Below are 23,100 nucleotides of genomic sequence, written 5' to 3'. Positions count from 1 at the left end.
TGTTTCCATAAAAGTTCTAGTGGACAAGCGGCGTCTAATTTGACCGCAAAGAAGGCGCATCGTTGCCATCAAAGAGTATTGACAATGCTGTTAAGACAGCACACTGCGGCTCAGCTTCTGCAATAGCAAGTCACAGATGATGCTTAATATCATGATATTTAGATTACAGATTCACATGTCCTCGTTTTTATTAAATGTCTTGTCAATATAGTCTAGTGTTTGGGTTCTTAAGGAGCTTCAAAATGCTGCATGTGGGGAGATCGGGCGATGGAGGAGGAAGGGTTTCATCCCGATGATGAGACAAGCCCTGGTTTCCGTAGCAGCGGCAGCCTTTGTTGTGCTATCTGGTGCGGGACAGGCCGACAAAGGAGCGCTAAGGAGCGTCCGAAGCGGGGTGACGGGGGTCGGGGTGCCCCCCCTTAGAGGGGTCGGGGCGACCCTCTTGACCGCTGGCCCCAGGGCAGGGGCTCAGTGTGATGGTGGCACAGGGGCACCCACAGGGCATGGGAAGAGACTTAGCCTGCATACAGCAGCAGAAAGACAAGACTGACCCAACGCTAGAGGACCGCGTGTGTGTGTGTGTGTGTCATTGGAGGCAGTGTGTGCCTATAGGACAAAGGCAAAGTGACCTAATGTTAGCAATGTGTGAGAGAGAGATTTAGTGGTATAAAAAGCGGGGTGACCCAAGGTTTGCAATGTGCGTCTGTGTAAGATTCACACTTTGACAGCACATCACAACACAAAGATCAGATTTAGCAGGTGTATCAGTGTGTGTGTGTGTGTGTGTGTGTGTGTGTGTGTGTGTGTGTGTGTGTGTGTGTGTGTGTGTGGGAGAGACTTAACAGTTAGCTAAAACCACAAAGACTGAGTGACCTAACTCTAGAGGGGTGTATGGCAAGATGTATGGAGAGATTTAGCTGTCACCAGGACGAGGATGATTAACATTAGCTCTGTGGGAGAAATTAGTTCTGTGGGATTTGGGGAAAGCTTCGACATTGTGCTGCTTGATTTGAATATCAGGCTTTCTTCCCCCTTAAACATTTATTTTTTATCTAGATAGGTTCGGTATATACAATTAGACAATAACAGTAGCAAGTTATCATCTTTAAAGTTTTTCATTCATAAGAAAAAAATACAAGAATCGCATTTAGAAAAGAGTCATATTTCAAAACTGTCAAGAAAAAAAATTCCTCGCTCGCTTTGTTGTGCTCAATCCACCAGCGTTAGACTCATTGTTGTATATTTGGTTGATGGAGAGGAGAATAAGAGGAGGAAGTGTCTGGACAGGGAGAGCAGTGTTGTCCTGACACCAACACAGACCTCTCAGTGTTCAAATAAATGACGGTTTCCGACATGGAGGTGAACTCGGCCGCCCTGCTCCTCCAGACTAAGCACGCCGGCGACACTGGTCGCCTTTACAGCAATGTCCTTCTGGGTGACTGGACAGCTGAAAGGGTTAGCACTGCTAGCTCGGTTAGGTGTGTTAGCCTCTCTGGAGGAAAGGCCATAGGAGATAGGGCACTCGGGGTTAGCATAAGGACGCTAAAGCATAAGCTGCTCCACTTGAGGTTACTATTAAGGCCAGGAAGGGTTATTGACCAGTAAGGGTATAGGGTAAGAGCGCTGAAGACTAAACATGGTTGTAGGCCACTCAGGGTTAGCATCAGAACACATGGACCAGTGCTGCTAAACCCTGATCTCTTGGCCTCGTGAACCAGGATTAGGGGAAAGGAGAAATGCACACAAAGTGGTGTGAAGGTGCAAAATTCATTTCCTGTCTTTTTCTGTCATTATGCCAGTGGGACATCTGTGGACCATTTTGTCCTTGTTTAGATTTTTCATGTAAAAATGTTTATTTATCGGCGCTGAATTTAATCATTTATTGATTTCAAACGTTATCTTATTTTTCTGATGTTGCTGCCACAGGCTGAACTGGTCTTGTCAGTTATTTTATCAGGCTGCCACCAGTGGGCAGTGGCACAAAGCTGGTGTGGATCTGGTTAGACTACAGTTCTCTGTCTCTCCTTCCCTCTCTATCTTTGTCTTATCGTTTTACTATCTATCTGTCTGTCTGCCTCTGTCTCCTCAACTCTCTCCTTCTTTCACCCGCTCCGACTCCTTTTTCGTCAGGCGATCCATCTGTCTGGATGTGCGCTTGTGTGTCTGAACTTCTGTATTTGTGTGCAAATGTCGCTGCGATGTCTGACGGCTGAATTAAGTCTCCCTAATAGATCCTCATCCGAAGCCTCTCCAGCTTTTTCTGCTTTACATACACATACTGTACATACACCCACAGACTAATAAAAATCCAGGTTTGGAGAAGCATCATCTACCCAGAATTTGCATACAAACTATATCGTGGACATGTAGTTTTTTTAAGTCATAAATCACTTGCTAAATTACCATTAGACTCATTGTGCCTAAGGAGTAAAATGCAAAACTTCATTCCATCATCATGCAGATGCCGTTATGTAGCAGCAAATTCTTTAAAAGCTGAAATGAAAATTTAGAAGCCGATGAAATAGTGAAATAATTTCAACACACTTTAAATGTAATCATGTCCAGTTTTACTTACTTAACTTAAAAATCTTTTCTTAAGTTAATTTTCTCTCTATTGTTACATTTTGCATGACAAATACGTCCGGCGAGGGAAGGAGAGCCTTGTCTTTGGAGTGAGAATCAGACTAATTTTTTAACCTGAATAAGTGAGAAAGTGTCATTTTGCCGTTGTCAACACACGGCAGGTGCTAAGGGAAGGGGGTGTGTGGCAGGTTTGAAGTCGACGGGCACAGGAGGGACACACACTCAAGCTGCATCAACGGAAGACGAGCACATTGTGTTAACACTTATTAAGGAAGAGGAGACGTGCCGCCTCGAGAAGATAGTGTGTGTGATGGCGATTTGCAGAGGAAGCTGAACGCCGCCGCCTCTCTTAACTCCCTCTCACATCTCCTAAAGGTCTTTTTGTCAGCACTGATGTCTTTCATACTCCTTCGTGTGTGTGTGTGTGTGTGTGTGTGTGTGTGTGTGTGTGTGTGTGTGTGTGTGTGTGTGTGTGTTTGCACAGGCACATAAGTTTGAGTCTTGGGGTGTGTGTGTGTGTGTGTGTGTATTCACCATGGGGGATGTGTGCGAAAAGCACAAGCAAAGTGAAACAGGAATCCATCCATTTCCTGCTTTAGTTTCAGAGTGCTTGGGACAATAAACACAGTTAATTAAAATGGCTTCCAAGTTGAAGAAGTCACTAAAGGCTACAAGAAAACTTCCTTTACTCCACAATACGTTTCCCCTCTGTCATTCTTTCTTATTATAACCACCTGGGTTTCTTTTCTTTTACACTTTTGCTCATTTTAACTTCATTTTGAAGGAGTGCACTGATTATTATTATTGTTAATTCCAATATTATTTTCATGTGAAAGCCTTCTCAGCTTTAAAGAAATGGTAGGCTTTTATCTGTAGTGCTGGCTAACTCTTTCGCTGAGTGACGGTGGGATCGATTGGGTTTGATATTAAGTGACACGTGGCCTTTGGAGTCACTAAATGCTCCTCACCGGCGCTGAATTCCAATCCCCCAGTCGCTTCTCAGGCTTGTCCCTGCAGTGACACTCTCTCCTCTGTCTCTTTCTCTGCCACTGCTTTCAGTCTGGATTTGCATCTTTACCCCAGTCATCTCACGATCTGTGAGTGTTTTAAGTGTCGTTACGGTGTTATTTGCTCATAGATACCCACCACCGAGCTCCTTCTTAAACACCGTGAGCCACGACCAGAACTAGACCGAGCTGGAAAGTTTCTGAGCTGCAGTGTAGCAGAGATTGTCATGCAGTGTTATATCAGCTTTCCCCAGTAGGTTTGACAAAGTTAATATCATCTTTCTCTGGGAAAAAGAACAAGAACAAACAACTGAAAAATAACAAAAACTGCTCTGGTAATGTTACATTTTAGATAAAGTTTAGAAAGGCAGTTTCATGATCTCAAAAACAATTAAAAAGGAAAAAAAATCTCCCGTGTTTAATGTTTTTTTCTGTCATGTTCTCTACTGTACATGATATACTGTAAATTAAAGTCCTCTCCCCAATAGATATTTTACTGCTCTTTTTTGATGCCTTATGTTTTCTCAACCTGATAAATTTTTATGTTTTATTCAGCATTATAAAGCAGCAAAAATGTCTATACAAATAAGGTTTGTTGTATTATCCTACATCGATATGCCTGATAGTTATATAAATAGAAACCAATGAATATGTAAAATATCATAAATGCTAAACACATGATGCTGAAGCTCTAATACACGTGCTTATGTGTCTGATCTGTTTTAGGAGGGCTACGGTGTGATGGTGCTCAACCCCAATGAGAACTACCTGGAGGTGGAGAAGCCGGCCCGGTCCTCCCCCCTGCCCTCTCCGGCTGAACCTTCGGACGAACCAGCTGAGAAGAGGGAGCGCAAAGATGACAAAGAGGGCAAAAAGAAGAGAGAATTTTATGAGAAGTACCGTAACCCGCAGAAGGAGACGGAGACCGAGCGGATTCCTATACGGGTACGTCGGAGAGGGAGGGAGGGATGCAGAGAGGGAGGAAAGACAGAAAAGGAAAGCAGGAAGGAAGTGTTCGGAGAGCCGGGGCGGAGGGACAGACGGATAGACGCTCATCAAAAGCAGACATGATGGGGGAGGTGGACAGAGTGACAGTTTAGGGTCGTGGGAGGAGGTAGCTGAAGATACATAGGTGAGAAAATGGGAGGGAGGAATTTGGGCAAGTTTGGAAGAGACAAAAGAGGCAAGAAGGTGCGGCGGGTGGGGGGATGGGAGGCGGTTAGCTGAGGAAGCTAGGGAAGGAAATGTTAGGTAACAAGGGATGAAGGGAGGATGGGAGGCAGAGGGAGAAAGAGAGGCTCTTGTGTGGTCAGCCTGTGTGTGAAGAGGTTGGCCGTGCTCCAGTCGCCTCTCAGTGAGCAAGTGTTAACCACATGGCTACCTCCCTCTCTCCCTCTTCCTCTCCCTCTTTCCCTCTCACTCGTTTTCTCTCTCAGATGGTGGGCTGGTCAGTGCAGCTCTGGCCCTTCACTCTTGTTGACCGCTGGGATTATTATCTCCCTAACACACACTCTGCAAACACACGGCAACATTCTTATCATGCTACACTGACCGTATACCCCTTAATCTCACACACACGCACACACGTATATACATGTACACACACACACGGCTCAAGGCAGCCAGCTCAGCAGGTTTGCCTTGTGGTCAAACAAAGGAAGCGACCCTTTGCATAAATCTGATTTTCCTGTGAAAATAAATCAGGCCAAAGCGATGAGAAATTGTCTCAACAGTGTTGTCCTCCTCATCGATATCTTTTCTTTCACCCCTGCCAACAAAAATTCTAAATTTGCTCTTTCAAGAGGGTCCGTACAATTTGTTTTTCTTTCTTAAAAGCTCTCATTTTAATTAGATTTCAAAGATGCACACAGGCTAGAGCAGAGTGTCCTCATCGATTGTCTGCGTCTTACTTTCCTTGATGGCTGTGGCATCACTGCAGTGCATGTACGTTTGTGTGTGTGGGTGGGTGTTTGTGCATGTGTGTGTGAAATACGTCAGTCTCTGGTGTCTGACAAGAGTTCGGGCTGCTGTGGGACGAGCAGGCAAGCAGGCAGTGTGTGAGCTGTCAACGCAGGCTTTTTTTTTCTCACCCCCCCTGGCAGTACCTTTACACACACTCTAATAAGGGATAATTAGCCGCAGCTCTGTCTTCCTCTATCACACTTCTTTAGATGTGTTCCAAACCATACAGCTGATGAACTTGCTTTACGCTATCTGACAGGAAGGTCTTATGGTAAATAATCCATCATGTCATTCACAGTGATGTAGTCAAACTAACTTGCACACGCTGTCACTTATATGTACGGCACCACAAGTTTGCACACACCTACTCATTCAATCTTTTTTTGTATTTTTTTTAATCATTTTCTGTATTGTGCAGTTGTGCTGAAGATAGCAAAACACATGAAATAACACATATAGAATCATGTAGTAAACAAAAGAGTGTTAAACAAAGCAAAATCTTTTTTTTAGATTCTTCAGAGTAGCCTCTGTTTTGCCTTGATGACGGCTTCGGATGCTGTTGGCATTATGTTCATGTGGTAGCCACGTGGAGTGCTTTCCAATTCACAGATGTGCCTGTCGAAAGTTAATTAGTGGAATTTGTTGCCTTTTTAATGTGTTTGAGACCATCATTTGTGTTGTGTTGGCATGCAGAAAAAAGTCCTACTAGAATACTGTAGTAATGCATATTATGTCAAGAACTGCTCAACTAAGTAAAGAGAAACGACAGTCTGTCATTACTTTAAGACATGAAGGTCAGTCAATCCGGAAAATTTCAAGAACTTCAAATGTATCTTCAAGTGCAGTCGCAAAATCCACCAAACGCTCTGATGAAGCTGGCCCTCACGAGGACCGCCCCAGGAAAGAAGACCAAGAGTTCCCTCTGCTGAAGAGGAGAAGTTCATTGCAGTTACCAGCCTAAGAAATCGCCAATTAATGACACCTCAGATTAGAGCCCACATAAATGCTTCATAGAGTTCAAGTAGCAGACACATCTCAACGTGAACTGCAGGGAGGAGGCCGTGTGGATCAGGCCTTAATTGCTGCAAAGAAACCTCTGCCGATGGAAACCAACACGAAGAAGAGACTGCTTGGACATCACACCAGTGGAAATCTGTACTTTGGTCTGATGAGTCCACATTTGAGATTTTTCCTTCCAACCGCTGTGTCTTTGTGAGACGTGGAGAACGGATGGTATCTGCATGTGTGGTTCCCACCGTGAAACATGGAGGAGGAGGTGTGATGGTGTGGGGGTGCTTTGCTAGTGACACTGTTGGCGATTTATTCAAAATTCAAGGCACACTTAACCAGCATGGCTACCACAGCATTGTGCAGACATGCCACCCCATCTGGTTTGTGCTGAGTGGGACCATCATTTGGTTTTTCCAACAGGACAATGACCCGAAGCACTCCTCCAGGCTACATAAGGACTATTTGACCGGTGATGGAGTGCTGCATCAGACGACCCGGCCTCCGCAGTCACCTGACCTGAACCCAGCTGACATGATTCGGGATGGGTTGGCCTGCAGAGTGAAGGAAAAGCATCCAACAAGTCCTTCAAGATGATTGGGAAAACATTCCAGGTGACGACCTGATGAAGCTGGTGGAGAGAATGCTAACAGTGTGCAGAGCTGTCATCAAGGCAAAGGGTTGCTGCTGTATTTTGCTTTGTTTACACTTCCTGTGCTTACTCCATAATTCCACGTGTTCTGTTCTAGTTTTCAGAAAGCAGTAAAAATCAAGAAAAACCACTGAATGGTGTGTCCAGACCTTTGCTGGCACTGTACATTTCATTTTAAGCTATACAAATAAAGTTTCAAAATCCAATTTGCATGTGAGTTTGCCGTATCACATCCCAGTTGTGCATATAGATAAATACTGAATGTGCATGTGTTAATGCCATCTGTATTTTGATCGATACGCATGGATAAGAGTGTGTATTAATAACCTATTTTGAAGGTGTAACTTGAATGATCCTTTCCTTCTCTTTTCTTCTTATAGATATATATCTCTTCTCCCACTTCCATCCACTTGCCTGAAATCTTTAACACTCAGCAACATTAGCAATGTGAGATCGTTAACACCAACCAAGGCTTTCCTATCCTACAAGAAGACACGAGATATTATTCACATCCTGATATTGGGCTCGGCTTGCTTTCCCCGGGCCTGCATAATGCATGCCGGACAGGGTCAGATGCATTGAGACAAGGGCGGTTTGCAGCAGTGGTGTATCTTTTTTGAGACTACATTGTCTCGGAAATACTGTGCACTTTAACAGCTTTGGCTTTCCACGACTCCGTGAGATGAAAGTCAGGACAGACAACATAATGAGTAACCGAAGAAAATACCCCACCAGCCCAGTGGCACGTCAAGTCACTTTTCTGGTTAATACACTGTTAGATAGCACATTGCTAATTGATTTAGCAGTCTGTAGCAGTGTTGCAGTCGGTGCTGTGGCATTTCAGAAAGGAGAGATGGATAAAAAATTAGCTTTCCATGTCTGTTTTTTCAGACCAGCAGGCTAATACAAAATTATCCTCATTAACCAGAAAAGCAGGGGTCATGTAGAAGGTTTAGATTTTCCAGCCAAATACACTTGTCCTTAGATGCTGGGATTGCAAGACTCGGGATAAAGATTAATGAGTGAGCAGGTTGGCCCTGTGTTGGTGCCCCTTGAATTTTGACCTTTGACCCAGAAGTCAGCAGGATGTTCGTGTGTATGACCTCGCCTCTTTCGTCCACGCCTCCTCCCGCACCGCTTTACTCTCCACTGCTCTGCCTCTGTCCGCCCCGGAGTAAGCTGTCACACACACATACACGCACACACACATAAACACACATGCACATATGCAAAGGCACACACATACCGGCAGACAAAAGAGTAAAGGAGGTGGAAAAAGAACTAAGGTTTTGACGTGTGTGTGTGTGTGTGTGTGTGTGTGTGTGTGTGTGTGTGTGTGTGTGTGTGTGTGTGTGTGTGTGTGTGTGTGTGTGTGCGTGTGTGTGCGTGTGTGTGTGTGTGTGTGTGTGTGTGTCTTTCTCCTTCACCTCTGTTAGTCAGGGTGGGTGGTGGATCAAATCAAACCTCTTTAGCAGGGCTGTTTTCATCTTTTTTTTTTTTTTTTGTAACAGCACTCACCCAAGACACGTGCACACACACACACACACACAAACCTTTTTTATTCAGTACACCTCACACTCTAACTCCCGCTGAGCTGCCAGACCACCTGCACACAGCCATTCAGGAACACTCGCACTCAAATATATACCTCCAGCCCATATAATACTGTGTAATGAAATCCAGCATTACACAAAAAATACCATAAGCTTGCTCTGTATTTATAACTGGAACTCATGAAATCGCATTGTCCATGTTCTTTTTTACTACATTGACTCACAAAGACTGACACACACACACACACACACACACACACACACACACACACACACCAGCCCCCTGATAGAGTTGAGTTGATTAATACGCTTCCTTACACACATTAATAAGCTCTTAACTGCTTTTAGGAATCTTACTTTTTAGCCTTGGGTTCATAGTGTGCAACCTCTCAACCTTATCTAATCCCTCTCCTCTCCTCTCCTCTCCTCCAGATCACACACCACTGGGCCATGTTTAGGGGGATGCTGCTGGAGGAGGGAGAGAGAAAGAGAGGACAGAGGGAGGGATGGAAAGATAGAAAGTCTGATCGGAGGGATGCTGATGAGGATAGTGGAGGGGTGGGGTGCTGTGGGGGGTTCGCTCTCTTAGCACTTTGCCATATAGAAGTTTGGGAGTTCACTTTACTTTGAATTTTAGCAGTAATCCAGTTAGCTATTTTCTGTCAGCCAAGCGGAGGAATGGCAGGAACAAAAGGCACATTCATGGGCTTAAGAAGCTTCCAAAGAGTTCACCCAAGGCTGGCTGGCTGGGATTAGGCCAGCAGGCCCTGGAAAGAAGAAGGGAAAAAAAGAGCAAAGGGGACAAAAAACAGAGCTTCGCCTTTCTTTAAGCACCACTTATTTTTCTAAATGACTGGAATACTTTTCTCTCTTTCTCTTTTGCTTTTTTATGCTGTTCCTCTCAGCATCTCAAATTGTATGTTTCTTAAATGTTCAGGGAGAGATAGAGAGAGAGGCCCTCACTCCAATAGCATTTTTAAGTAACAGACTGAGACTATTCGTTCTGTTCTTTTTCTCCCACTATATTCAGCTTCGGTGCAGCTCCAAGAATGAGCGATCTGTGTGATTGAGACTGGTGGGTGTCGAATGCGTTCACCGTGACATTTCGCTGCTTTTTTTTTTCTACACTTATTCATTCGGCACAGTCGTACCACAATGGAGGAAAGATATTGGGCCGTGTTGGTGTTTCCACTCAAGGCATTGTTTAATTTCCTTGTGTTAAACCATTTTTGGTTTTTGTTTTGCGTATCATACCTTTAGTTCTTCTGCCTTCGGTGCAGACGCAGGGCTCTTCATGCAGCTGTGCTCTCCGGTTTTCTCGGTGACGGACGCGGCACAGACAGGGCTTCTACTGCTATCGCACACTGTTGTGGATTGTACAGTGTGTGTCTCCTAAAGGAAGGCGCATCCATTATTTAGGCCCTGCCTCTCCAAGACCCATTATTCCCAGCTGCAGCTGTCCACCGGGGCCAGCTGAGATCCTTGTCCTTGTCTGTGTTTAGCAGATGATGTCCTGTTTCCCCATGTTCACACTGTACTACACAACGTCCTGAGGATTCACTAACGTACATGCGCACACACATGCACACACACCAAAACTTTATTATAAACATTAAGACATGGACACACAAGCACACACACACACACACACACACACACACACACACACACACACACACACTGGTAATTGTATTCGACATGGTGCTACAGTGTTTCTCTATGGGGTTGGGTTTTTGCTCTTTGTCACCTTCACCCCTTTGCCCCATTCTGTGGCCCACAAGCAATTATACAGACAGGGTTTATTTGACCTATGACCTGTGGTCGTGCCAAGAAGTAAGGCTCAGCATATCCAAGGACAGGTAGGGACTTGATTAACCTCTGAACTTGGTCAGAGGAGAGGTCAATGAACAGGGCTGGAGGGCAGCTCACCTGCTTGCTGCAGAGAGCAAATTGGCGAGATGCCATCTTTGTATTTGGGTGTGTATTTCTGTGCGAGTGTGGTGTGCGTGTATCTCTCTTCATGAGCTAAGTTTTCATGTTTAGGGCTACCGCACAAGCTCGCTGAGGTGTGTGGCGTGTTTTAACTTCAGGTTCGTCTTCTCGTGTTTGAATTTAGTGCCAAGGTGTAAAACTTTTAGAGGGGAGTGAGTCTGTTAGATTTTGCGCTTGTTAGTGTGTGCGAGCATTTGTGGATGTGTGTTATGTTAGTGCATAACATCTGTGTGTGTGCTCATACCTGTGTGTTTGTGTGTTTGCTCAAGGCAGAACCAGTGTAGCTGGTCTCAGATCCTTGCTCCCAATCTTCTAGTCAGGTCAACCATCAAACACATCCATCCTGCCCTCCTTTGCACCCCCCCCACCCACTGAGCTCCCTCTCTCTCTCCCTCTCTCCCTCTCTCTCTGCTTACAACCGTGTTGTGGATACAGGCTGACCGAATAAAGACATACACAGACACACACACACACACACACACGTACACACAAATGCAGCACCTCAGGGTCATCCTGGAACAAACACAGCCTTGTCTGCCTGCCCGCTCTCCTTTGCCTTATGTCAATTAATGGCTCGCAGTAATTTCACCTGACAATCCGGGCGGCAGCGCAAGGCTAGCCGAGATGTCACAGCGATGACCTTTCTGGCCCGCAGCCGCTCTTTTCTAATAAAGAATCTCACAAACCCACAGCAACTTCCTTTGTACTTTGTTAATGAGTTATTGATTTGAAACAATGCCCTGGCAAATATTGTCAGAGCAGACTGACCCCACCAAGGTCATGCTATTTTATTGTATACAGTCTGAGCACGCTAATCTGCACGTGGGATGACAAGTACGCTATAGTTTTTCTTCTTTCCCTGGCTCTGCTTCTCTCTCTCTCTCTCTCTCTCTCTCTCTCTCTCTCTCTCTCTCTCTCTCTCTCCTTATATGGTATATCCCTTCATTGCAAAGTCTAGTAACACACCTACACATACATTTCTCTCTCACTCTCTCTCACACACACACAGTTTCCCCCCTCTTGTTAGTCTTTTTCACCTCATTCTCCCTTTTCTCTGTCTCTTTCTCACATCATTATATTCCCAACTCTCCATAGGTACTATACCTGCTAATTACCCACAATGCCACAGTCATTATTTTCCCATCTCTGCCGCTAATTTGCTCCATACCTTCCTTTCCCCCACTCCAGCAGACCCATCAGCTCCCAGACAGCTTCTAGCTAACTTCAGCTCTCTGCCTTAAAAGAGAGCAAAGAAAGAAACAAAGACAGTCGGGGGAGGGAAAAAAAAAAGAAAAGAGATGGCGAAGGAGTACACGTCCCAGACATTGATTAGAATGCAATTGCAAACAGGTGTCGTTGAGGTCCACTTTTTAATTGTGTGCACAGAGACATGTACGTAATCACGCACACACACACACACACACACACACACACACACACACACACACACACACACACACACACACACACACACACACACACACACAAACTAACTTACCCTAATAACCTCTTTGCTGAAGCCAAACATGTAATTATGTACATTGCTTATTTAATATTGAACCATTAGGCCAAATGAAAACAATCCTGTGCTGTGCTGATCAAGACGTATTAAAGAGTATAATGACTTGGGCTGCAGGTGGGTTTGCCCAGTGTGTGGCCTGAGAGCAGGAGGGGACGGAGACACTGAGAGAGAGCCGTCTGCCACTTTGCGCATGAGAGGGAGAAAGTGTGAGAAGCTCCTGTGTAATTTCAGTCATTTGTTTCTACCTCCTCCTTTACAGGAAGGAACTCTGGGATGATACTGTTGTGTGATGTGTGTTTTTAATACATTCAGTTCTCACTTTAACACCTTGAAATACTTATTGACGTTTTTGCAAGATTGAAACCAGCACTGCCGAAGCAAAACAGGCCAAACCCAATAAAGATGTTTAGGGATCCCGTGACACTGTCCTGACACTTCTGGCTCCCACTGAAAAGTTTCTGAGTGTAAAAAGTATAATGGCTCTTATCCTCTGGATTCCTTCCGGTCCACACTGCTAAACATCTCCCGACTTGAAATTCCAGCTTCCTCAGAAGTGTTCTGAAGTCCTGTGTGATTTGGATGACTGAGGAGGAGGAGCAGAAGGGAGGAGCAGAAGGGAGGAGCAGGGAGGTCTGAAGTGGTTGTTTGTCAGAGTGCGTTGATGTTGTTAGATTCATTGTTTCCTGTGTTGGTCAGACACTGGGTTTGTGTTGGCGTTGGGGCTGTTATTCTGGCTGCAGCGCGCTCCTCTCCTCTGCTCTCCTCTCCCTGTTTCTCATTACGACGAATAAACACAGCGCAAGTATTGCACCGGACAGCTTTTGTGTGTGTGCATGGGTGCATGGAATCATGTGTGGCTTTGGAACGGAGTGTGAGTTGTTATTGTGTAAGTAATGGAAAGAGCTAAATTGAACAAATTCTTGAAACTGGAATTGGAAGGCAAACACATTCAACAAAGCAGTAACAGTTGGAACCACTTACGGACGAAAAGAGGTTTTGATGGTCATGCACAGTGTTGTGCAGCAGGTTGTCTTGCTGTTTTAATGGTGACGTAACTTATAACACATCATCAGAGCCCTGTTGACTGGGTAGCGGGAACTCGGCTAACAACACATTTTGGTGAGTTGAGTCACAGCAGCCTTTGGGGTCATGTCAAAACTACATACACTTGCTGCATATGCTGTCCAGTCTTTGATTATATATCACTCAAATCACATGCTGTGATGAAAGAAACTAAATAAGCTTTTTTAACAGGGAGCTGTTTGTGCTCTAGGACATGTACATTAGTTGTGTGTGTGTGTATAGCAACACATTCGTGAATTATATATACCCTTCACAATGTGTATGACTCTCTGTCTCTCTTTACTCTGTTCCTCTCCTTTTCTCCATCTCTGTCTGCCACTTTTATTTCTTTTTGACAATAGTTAGCTGTCAGCATCTGGAGTCTGTCTGTCCTCAGACTGTCTAGGGTGCAGATTCGTACTTAGCATTCTCTGAGGGGATGGTATGGATCACTATATATTCGGTAAACACACACACACAATCAGTACACACCCTCAAATGTCCCTTGACAGTCATGGCTGAAGGATGCTGGCAACAGGTGTGCAGTTGGGACGCTATTCTGACAGTGCTGGCAGATGCACGCACAGCACACACGCACTAACAAATACACACAAATAGTGTGGGGAAACTGTGGAAAATAAATAAATAAGCTAAGATGCTGTGTGAGAGCTGGTGACAGGAAGCCGGTCTCGAAGGGCGGCGTGCTCCACTGCAGCTAATTAACCCCAGGAAATAATTGCAACAATATGCAAATGTTGTTTAGATAATTCACTACACTGCCATGCCAGGTAGTCAGTCACTCTGTCGCCTGTCGCTGAGGGTGTAGGCAAACAGTGTGTCACTGTGTGTGAAGTTAGGTGATGGAGTAAGAAACACAGGGGGACTCATTTGACACCATGAAGACATCAACCATGCAGTGCTTCTTCAAATTATTATTATTATTATTGAGTCGTTCATAAAGTTATCACTCAATGCCGCGTTTTGTCAGCTGATATCATTTCGGACGTGATGATGAAGTAAATGTCACATGAAGGTGCTACGTAGAGCAGCAAACCCTGCCTAATGTCTCCATGTCAGGCATTGTCACGAAAGAGCGGGTGGAGAGGTGGACAACAGGCGACGGAGGAGCATGAAGGGAGTGAAACAGGTGGCGTCGGCCAAGAGGTAAAATAAGGTGGAAGAGCAGGAGGGAGTGATCGAGGGGAGGCAGGCTAATGAAATGGGCTTCACAGATGAAGGGCGACATGGCCGAGAAGAGAGGAGGGAGACTTCAAAAGACTTTAATGTCACAGCCTTTCACACAGACAACTCTGCCTTAGCCAGCCCCTCCGTGCATGTGGGACAGCGCACACACATATGCACACAAGCACATGCACAGCACTGATGGCAGAAGGGCAGGGCAGAGTGGAGTTGCCTGCTCTTGCATCACACTCTGTGAATGGAGGTGGGTGCTGACACTACAACCCCCTCATGCTAATCTAGCAGTAAACACAAACATTCTGACAGGTTAATTTACCTCGAGACAAACACGGCAACCAAAACACACATCAGCACATCATCAAATAGTACAAGCACATGCACACACACACATACACACGCTGGCGCACAAACTTGCACACACAGATGCGCGCAGGCAAAAACAGCTCATCAAGTCACAAGCTGCCTTAGTTTGTTCTAAAAGTAAAATTGAAACTGTATTTTCTGTACCGCGTGCGTGCGTGCGTGCGTGTGTGTGTGTGTGTGTGTGCGCTCTCTCTCTACACAGTCTCCTCAATTACCACCTTCAGGAGAGTGAATGTTGAAGTAATTATCTATCTGTGATAATATCCTGTCTTACTTTGAAAAATGCAAACACATTTATGGAAACTAACAGGAGAGTCTCTTAAGACACCTCCTCTGTCCTTTACCTCATATCACTAATTATTTGTTTTGGAGTCACATGGAGCAGTTTGACACTCAATTAACAGATGAGCTTCCATTCTCTGTAGGCCATGTGTTTGTTTATTTCGAGATATCCTTTTTTATATACATCTGTTTGCTAATTAAGAGAAATGTTTGTGTATGTGTGTGTGAATACTATGTTTGCATCCCATATTGTGCTACCTTAAATACAGCGCGGCGTTGTGATACAGGTGTGTCTAGTCCACGGAGCTCAGCGTGCAGTGTAACCTCTGGTGGGAACGTATTGTTGATCTCTATTGTGAAGCAGACAGTTTGATAGGAAATCAAAGCCTAGAATCAATGTCACAAGTTCATTAACGGATGCCCTTTTCTCGCCTGTACTTTTACTATTGTTCTTTCCAGCCCTGGATAAGCGTTTACATCTCTGGTTAATTAAACATGTCTTCTGGTCATGTGTGTGTGTGTGTGTGTGTGACTGTGTGCATGCAGATGAGAACCTATGTAAGGGCGTTCATTTGTGATTGTATGCGTGGGTGCAAACCATTGTGTTTGTGTGTTTTGTATATGCACGCGTATATCTCCTCTTTGTTGTTTTTTCCTTTGACCTTCCCCTAGTGTCTTCCCATTATCCCTCTACTGGTGTATGGATGGGCCATTGATTCAGCAACAGGGTGCAAATTAAGATTTAAACGTTACGTCACCCAGCCTATTGAGTTTTACATTTAGGGCATTTGCAATATGCAAGACTTATTGATCGACTGAAGTGTGGCCCTTTATAGAAATCACCTCAGGCCACCACCACTTTTTTGTTTCTTTTTAATACCTCTCTTTTCGCTGGCCCCAGGGTGCAGAGTTTGATGCTGTGCCATTAAATTTCTAAGACTTTGATAACTCTATTGATGCTAGATTCTCATTGGATGGACACGCATCTTAAATGATCTGTAATTGCACTTGAATTTGCTGACAGCCTTCAAGCTCTTAAGATATCTATCCTTTGTTATGGATATAACATTAAAGGTGCTTTTTTCTGTGTTGCAGGAAAACAGTTCCTCCGAGGAACACGTGCTGTACGTGTGGGACCACTTTGTGTCCAAAGCCGCAGCCAAGAATGTCTTCATCGTGGCCCACAGCTATGGAGGGCTGTCTTTTGTTGAGCTGGTGAGTGTTTTAGTTTTCCGCTTATCCTTCCTACCTCCCACCGACATAAAGACACACTGAGACACACGGTACACTCCTGTCAGCATGGTCGCTCACATACATGTTCATGTTGGAAAAACTTCACATTCCAGCCAACTAAAATTCAAGTTTGCACTGCCACAGCACATGCTAACACCAATACATGCACACAAAACCTACGTGTTCTCAAACACGCGCACATAAATACAAACACGCTGCGCAGTACTAGCACCGGTCACCTCAGGGAGACAGGCAGCCGAATGATAGTGTGTGAAACATGGTGGAACGATTAAAAATAAATAGCACTTAGTTTCTTCGAAAAAGTACTGCTTCTGTAAACAATCTGGTTCATCCATGTCCTTGGGCACTATCCACCTCCTCTACACATCAAGAACAGGAAGAAAACGGGGAAGGAGAGAGCTGGATAAAGAAATGTAGGGATGGCAATGCAACAACAGTGGTACTGTTAAAGCAGGTCTGCTGCAGAGCATGCAGATCTCCCAGCCTTAAGAGAGACAGAGGATAGGTTGAAAGATGGTGGGAGGGAAGTGGATTTGAAGGAATTAATGGTGCACAGGGGAGGGTGAAAATAAAACTTTGTCCAGCATCTTGACTTTATAACCGCACCCTTTAGCTAAATGGGCCTACAGTGTGTCTTTTGTGGCTTATATGAAGGCTTCTGAGGTTAATGCTTTATTTTCTAGTCTTTGGTTTACTGTGATGTCCTGGTGGGATTCTGCATCACAGGCCGAATCGATCATCACTTTCTCTTCTGTCAGTGTTTTAACGACGAGAGTAACCTAATAATAAAGCCGCAGTGTGCAGATTGCCAATACCTTCATGGTGAGTTATCCTTTCCAGGTTGGAGTAACATGGAAGTTTATATTTGTACCACGTTAGCTTTGGTTGCTACTTACTGCTTGATTTATCACCCACTCTAATGTCTGTACTAGTCACATATAAAGCAATAAAAACTCATGTACTGAGTAGCTAATGTGCTTCAAAAGGGATAAAACCTCACTGTGGCTTTGAGTTCTTTCGTACCATTTTCGCACTCCTATATGACTCATAAATTAGAAAGATCAAGTTACAGGGATGCGATGTTTAGGATGCAGAGAGCCTTTACAGGTGATACAGGTAAAAAAAGGCTTTGTGTTTTATACTCTATGCCGTCTATATGACTAATTAATACTGCACAATGATTTTAATTTAGTTTGCTTTAAAGACAGCAGCCATATGTGCCACATATTTTAGGCTCATATTCCTGCAAAAGATCATTTTAAAAACAACTTTTAGCTGGTAAGTTACAGTACGTAAAACAACTTTGCATTGTTTCCCATACTAATTCCAACATCCAGCATCCAGCATAGAGCATCTGGCTTCTGAAATTCCCACCACCACTTGCACCTAGCTAGCTTGGCTCAGTGCCAGGCTTATTACGAACCCGCTGAGCTAGCTGCGTTAGCATTGAAAAAACTGTTCATGCAAAGGGCTGCACTGTATTAAGCTCTGGTAGCTAACATACTGCGCTAGTTGTGTTTGCAAGCCTCTCTATGATCTGAGAGCTGTGTTACATTGCCAGTCTGCTGGTTTCTTGATCTGAAGGATTTACTGCTAGACTCACCACATCCCATATTATTCAGGACATATCTCTCCTCTTTTCTCAGGAAAGGGAAGAGGAGGGAGGCGGCACAATGAGGATACGGCTAGTGGGGGATTAAAGGTGGGCACTTGTCCCACTGGTGTTTTCAGGAATATTTTATTTTCTTTCTTTCTCTTTCACCTACTCTTTTTTTGTTTAGTATTTTGTAATTTTAATTTGGCTGCTAAATATTCATGCAGTGTTTTGTCCGTGACAGCCTCACAATCTCCTGGGCTTTCTCGCTGTGTGACGAAGACTAGCTATTCTCTCTATTTGTCTCTTTCTGTCTCTCTGTGTTTCCTTCAGTCAGACTCTCTCTCGGTCTCCTTCTCTGTGTAAAGGCCTCAACGAGGTTCTAACTGCTGTCTTTTATGTGCTGTCCTTGTCATGTGAAAACCCTGTTTTAAAATACTCAAATACAGTCTGTGCATATATAAATACACAGCGTATAGCAGATGCCGTATGGGGAAGATAACATCAAAACAGAGGCTTGAAAGATCTTTGCGTTTGCTTTAAGTGACAAGGTGTTCAAATATGCCATTGTCAGGTTTCCCTCGAGGCCATCCCAGCTTCTGTCGTCTGATGGTGTTGAAACACCTTCACCTCTTCCAACCTTCCACCACCAACAGCAGCACATATACGCATTCAGAGTTTTTATCTGCTAACCTCCATTGTCCACCTCAACCTATCAGCAACTTAGTCTGCAGAGGGCAGTATGTGGGCTTGTCCAAGTCAATCATGCCAGTTTTGAAGAGGTTTTTTTTTTATGTGTGCTACAGATTTTTTTTAGCTGCATTGCTTCTCCTGGCTGCTTGGCTTTTATCCAAATAAACTCAAACTTCTCCCATCTGAAGACATGTGCTTTGCAGGAGTACCATATAAATACACACATGGGATATTAAAGCAGCCACCGTACATTTCTTACTTATTATTGCCGTGTTTATGTGCTCCCTCACACCCAAGCGTGCACACACACACACACACACACACACAAACACACACAGTACATGCGCACACGTCTACTTAATTGAGGAGAAAGTGGTCCAGCGGGACGGGGAGGGGAGCTGTGTGCGCATGAGCAGGCGAGTGGAGAGTGGAGCCTTGCGGGATGAACCGTTTGACACATGAGAAGACCCAGAGAAAACAAGCTGTCTGTGGGTTAATTACTACTCCCCTTTGCAGTTAATAAATACATTTCTGATCAAGCACATCAAAAAGGCCCGCCATTAATTTCTCCTGCTCGCTCCCCTCGCTCCGGAGCATGTTAGCCCCTGTTTGGTGCGCTCAAGTGTTTCATTGCAATTTGATTTCTTTTAAAACACTTCACAGTGTGTACTGACTAATTATAGATACATCAAAGAGTAGCTAACTGCCTTTGAATGAGAGCGTGAGAGAGAAAGAGAGGCTTGCGCTGCGGGGGGAAGGCGGCTCGCTCCGTTCCTGCCTCGCCCCCACTTTTCTCGCCCTTTTCCCCTCTCTATCGTTCTTTAGCTATCGCAGAATCCATCCATCCATCTCAGTTCACTGTTTTTCAGCTCTCTCCGTCTCTTTCTCTCCCTTAGAGTCCCTGGTCTCCTCTGACATCTGCTTTCATGCTTGGCCAGCCTGCTCCTCCCTGCTCCTCCTTCGCTGTCTCTCTCAGCTGTATACTGTAGTTTTAAAGGAAGATGGGTCATGTTCCCCCAGTCGTGCTACTTTGTTTTGAACCCAGTATTCTTGTACTCCCCTCAAAGTCCAAGAGGTTTTAGCGTGACTGTGTCTTTTTCTCTGTGCTTCTCCGTCTGACATACGCTAACACACACACAAAAAAATGCTTCTCTGATTTCCAGGTCTGTCTTAGCCTTTTTTTCACCTGAGGACAAAATCTCACCCCATAATAAACCGTAGAGAGGGTAAGGGGCCGAGGGGATAGAACCATACAGAACGCCATCCTCTCTCCCTCCGCTCAGCCCGTCTTTTCATCTTTCTTCGTTGCCAGGAGTGCGGTGGGGGTGGGGGGTGGGTGGACATGTAAGTGTAAGGGGTAGTGGTGGTTGTGTTGAGGAAGGGTTGTCTAACCCGCACTAACCTTCCTGCTCACGGAGTGAAAAAGGAGCGCTCTTATTGGATAGGACAGGGCAGCATTATATAAGGTCTTATGTAAGAATGCATCTGTCTCCCAGTACACAAATGTGTGGGTGCCAACCAGACAACCAGCCAGCCGCCACAACAGCCCCTCAAAAGCATGATTACAGATTTTAAGTGTCCCCTGCCACATACATACAGTACATGCTTGCAGAATATCTTCCTGTACGCTTTCTGTATAGTGCCATCTGTTTCGATCTATAATGAATATAGCTAGTTTTCTCTCTGCTGTCCTTGGTTTCATGTGTGTGTGTAAGTGTTCGTGTGTGTGTTGTGGCTAGGTGTCAGATGTGGGAAGAGATGCTTGAGGTGAGATATGGAGGATTTGTTCACTCCTTGTGGACTTCATCGCTATACCGGTGTGTGGAGGATGAGAAAGATGAAACACTGGCGGGTGAATCAGCCTGAGTCGGAAAAGTTAGTTTTACATAGCCCGGAGTTTAGAAAGCGATTGAATTTCCCTGCCATGATATGGTATCCTCAGACTAAATTAGAGGTTTTTATGTTGTATGGTATGTAAAGATGCACAAAGATGCAAAATGCACTTACTTCCGTAACGTTGCGCTTTGTGCCTAATCAGATTCGCAAGATGAATTACAAATAAGGAAAAGTAGATACTTTCTTACTTTAAGATTTCATATTCATTTACTGCAGAAAGTTTTCTAAACAAACTCATTGGCATTTCTCTCAGCAATGCACCTGTTCTTTTGTTTTTGTTTTTTTTTTTACTCTGTTTGCATAGTCAGGTTTCGTCATTACTACACATACTGAACCCTTTCACCACAATATTTGCCATCCCAAAATCCACTCCGCTTTATGTCCCGTTTTGTGTTCCCTCGTCCTGCTAATTCCCCCCTTCCCGGTCGTGGTGACCCTCAGGGCAGCGGCGGTGCCAACTATGCCCTCTGTGCTGGACTGTTGGTCTGGCAGTGGTCTGTACAGCTCCATGACTGGCATGGTAACATCCCGCTGAACACACAGCGCCGTGCAGACGCTTCTGTTTGCAGTCTTCACCCTTTCCACAGCATGCCTCTGGAAATTCGCAACAATGTCCATATGGAAATATTAGAATGCAGTGTGTTACGTTTTGTTATTGTGCCTGATTCTTACCTACATCTCTTTAAGTATCTATATCTGGTCTTCTTGACACTTTCACGCATGTAGATCTCAGGTGTACACACACATGACCCTCACACAGGAGACCAGGGTTCAGTTCCCTTTTTTTTCTTCTTCTCATGTATTTGACTTGTGTCTTGTGTTTTGTATTTATGTGTAGAAATAGAGAATAAGAAAATGCAGTTTAAGGTGCTTCAGAGGGTTGAAGTTAGCTTATGCATCAGAGCTATTTAATGACCAGCTGCTGGGAGAAGTGACTGCCTCCAGTCTCACAGAAGTCATGTCCTGATAGTAAAGTTGCTGCCTTTCTACTCTTCTCTGAACTCTTAACAAAGCCCAGCTGATTCTCCGATGGATTGGTGGCTAGCTTGCCAGCAAACACAACACAATGTAAATAAGACAAGTTTTCTTTTCTCCTTGATCAGACACTAGCCTTTCCACCCTGCTTCCAGTGTTTGTGCTTCCCTGGACTGAACACGCCGGGACCAATCTCTCTGCTAAACGCACAGACATAAAATTAATATTGATCTTCTTGTAGCATCTGAATCCCAGTCACACAGCAAATACGTTCATTTCCCTAAAAATGTTGGGAGTATCCCTTTATGCTTTGTCAAGCCAAGTTCCGCATTTAAGTCTATCTGATGTGCTTTTCAAGGACCTCTGCAACCTTCACCTGAGTTCATCACAACACAAGCAAAAAAAAACCCAAAAAAAAAACACTTTATTGTGTTGACAAAATCATCCCAGCTGTGAAGACGTCCATATGCAGGCTCTGAAAATCCCCTCGTCTAATGTTGTATTCACGTCTCGGCCGCCTTCGAAACTCTTAATGCTAGTCTGTCTATTGCTTCTGGAGGGGATGAAGAGAAGGTTTGTTTTTATCTCAAGGTTCTCCATAGCTGGCGGGCTTGCAAGCGGTGCAGTAGTAGTGCAGTTTCCTGTGTGTATGTCTGTCTGTGTGTGCTGATGTGCATATGTGTGTATGTCTGTCTATGCCTGCAAGTGGGTGCACACTTGCTGTACGGGTTTGCGTGTCTAGCGTATGCGTGGATGTGTGTGTGTGCGTGTGTGTGCACATATGCCTGTGTGCACGTCTGTGTGTGTCACCCCTAGCCTGGAGAAGCCTGTATCGTCCTGAGCAGAACAGCTTGGTGGAGAGCAGCTATCAGAGCCACGTTAGGGGAGGAAAGGAGGAGAGGGTGAGAGGCGATGATAAATGGCTGGGGCACACTAGCTGAAATTAGTGGAGCCGTATGCAAAGCTGTGGTGTTTTGTTTGATGTGAAACAAAAGGACCACCATGACAAAAGTGCCTGCCAGCCTGCACAGCAGGACAGCAGCCCTCAGGACATACACCATCACCACTGAGAGAGTATGTACGTGCGTTTACACGTGTGTTGGTACGCACTTGCGTGTGCGTGGTAATGCATGCATATCATGCATGGCGCTGTTTTCCAGTCCTGTCTATATTATGTGTATTATCCCTCTCTGTGTTTTTGTGCTCTGCTCGTAATGACAGACAATGCCTAGCCCTTTGTACACCATGAAAAGACACGGTTTCTTCCTCTGTACGGCTACAGCATATTTGCTCTATTAAGCGGCTGAAATATAGACGTCTAATTTCTTTGTGAATGAATAGGCATCTTAGAGAGCGGCTCTCCTCTTAACATAAGGATGTAAATTGAACTGTTTAAATGTCACGGCTAGCAAGCTGATTTGATTTGAATTGATTTGCTTGTTTCTGGAAAAAAGAAGACCTCCCTTGCCAAACCTTAGCGGCGCTGGCTGCCACAGATAGAC

At 44.7% G+C, this 23,100-nt stretch overlaps 1 protein-coding gene across 1 annotated transcript in view; it reads left to right on the top strand.

The window, feature by feature from the left end:
• arb2a (ARB2 cotranscriptional regulator A) overlaps nt 1–23,100 on the top strand; it is a 148,474-nt gene that overhangs the window by 56,264 nt on the left and 69,110 nt on the right. The window contains exons 7-8 of the mRNA XM_070965379.1: nt 4,317–4,535; nt 16,282–16,401. Of these exons, the coding sequence (XP_070821480.1) occupies nt 4,317–4,535; nt 16,282–16,401 (339 nt within the window). The remainder of the gene's footprint in view (nt 1–4,316; nt 4,536–16,281; nt 16,402–23,100) is intronic.

The sequence above is a fragment of the Chaetodon trifascialis genome, chromosome 6 (assembly GCF_039877785.1).
Source record: "Chaetodon trifascialis isolate fChaTrf1 chromosome 6, fChaTrf1.hap1, whole genome shotgun sequence".
Classification (NCBI taxonomy): Eukaryota; Metazoa; Chordata; class Actinopteri; order Chaetodontiformes; family Chaetodontidae; genus Chaetodon; species Chaetodon trifascialis.
The sequence above is the reverse complement of the archived record's forward strand: the minus strand, read 5'-3'. Positions and strand labels throughout refer to the sequence as shown.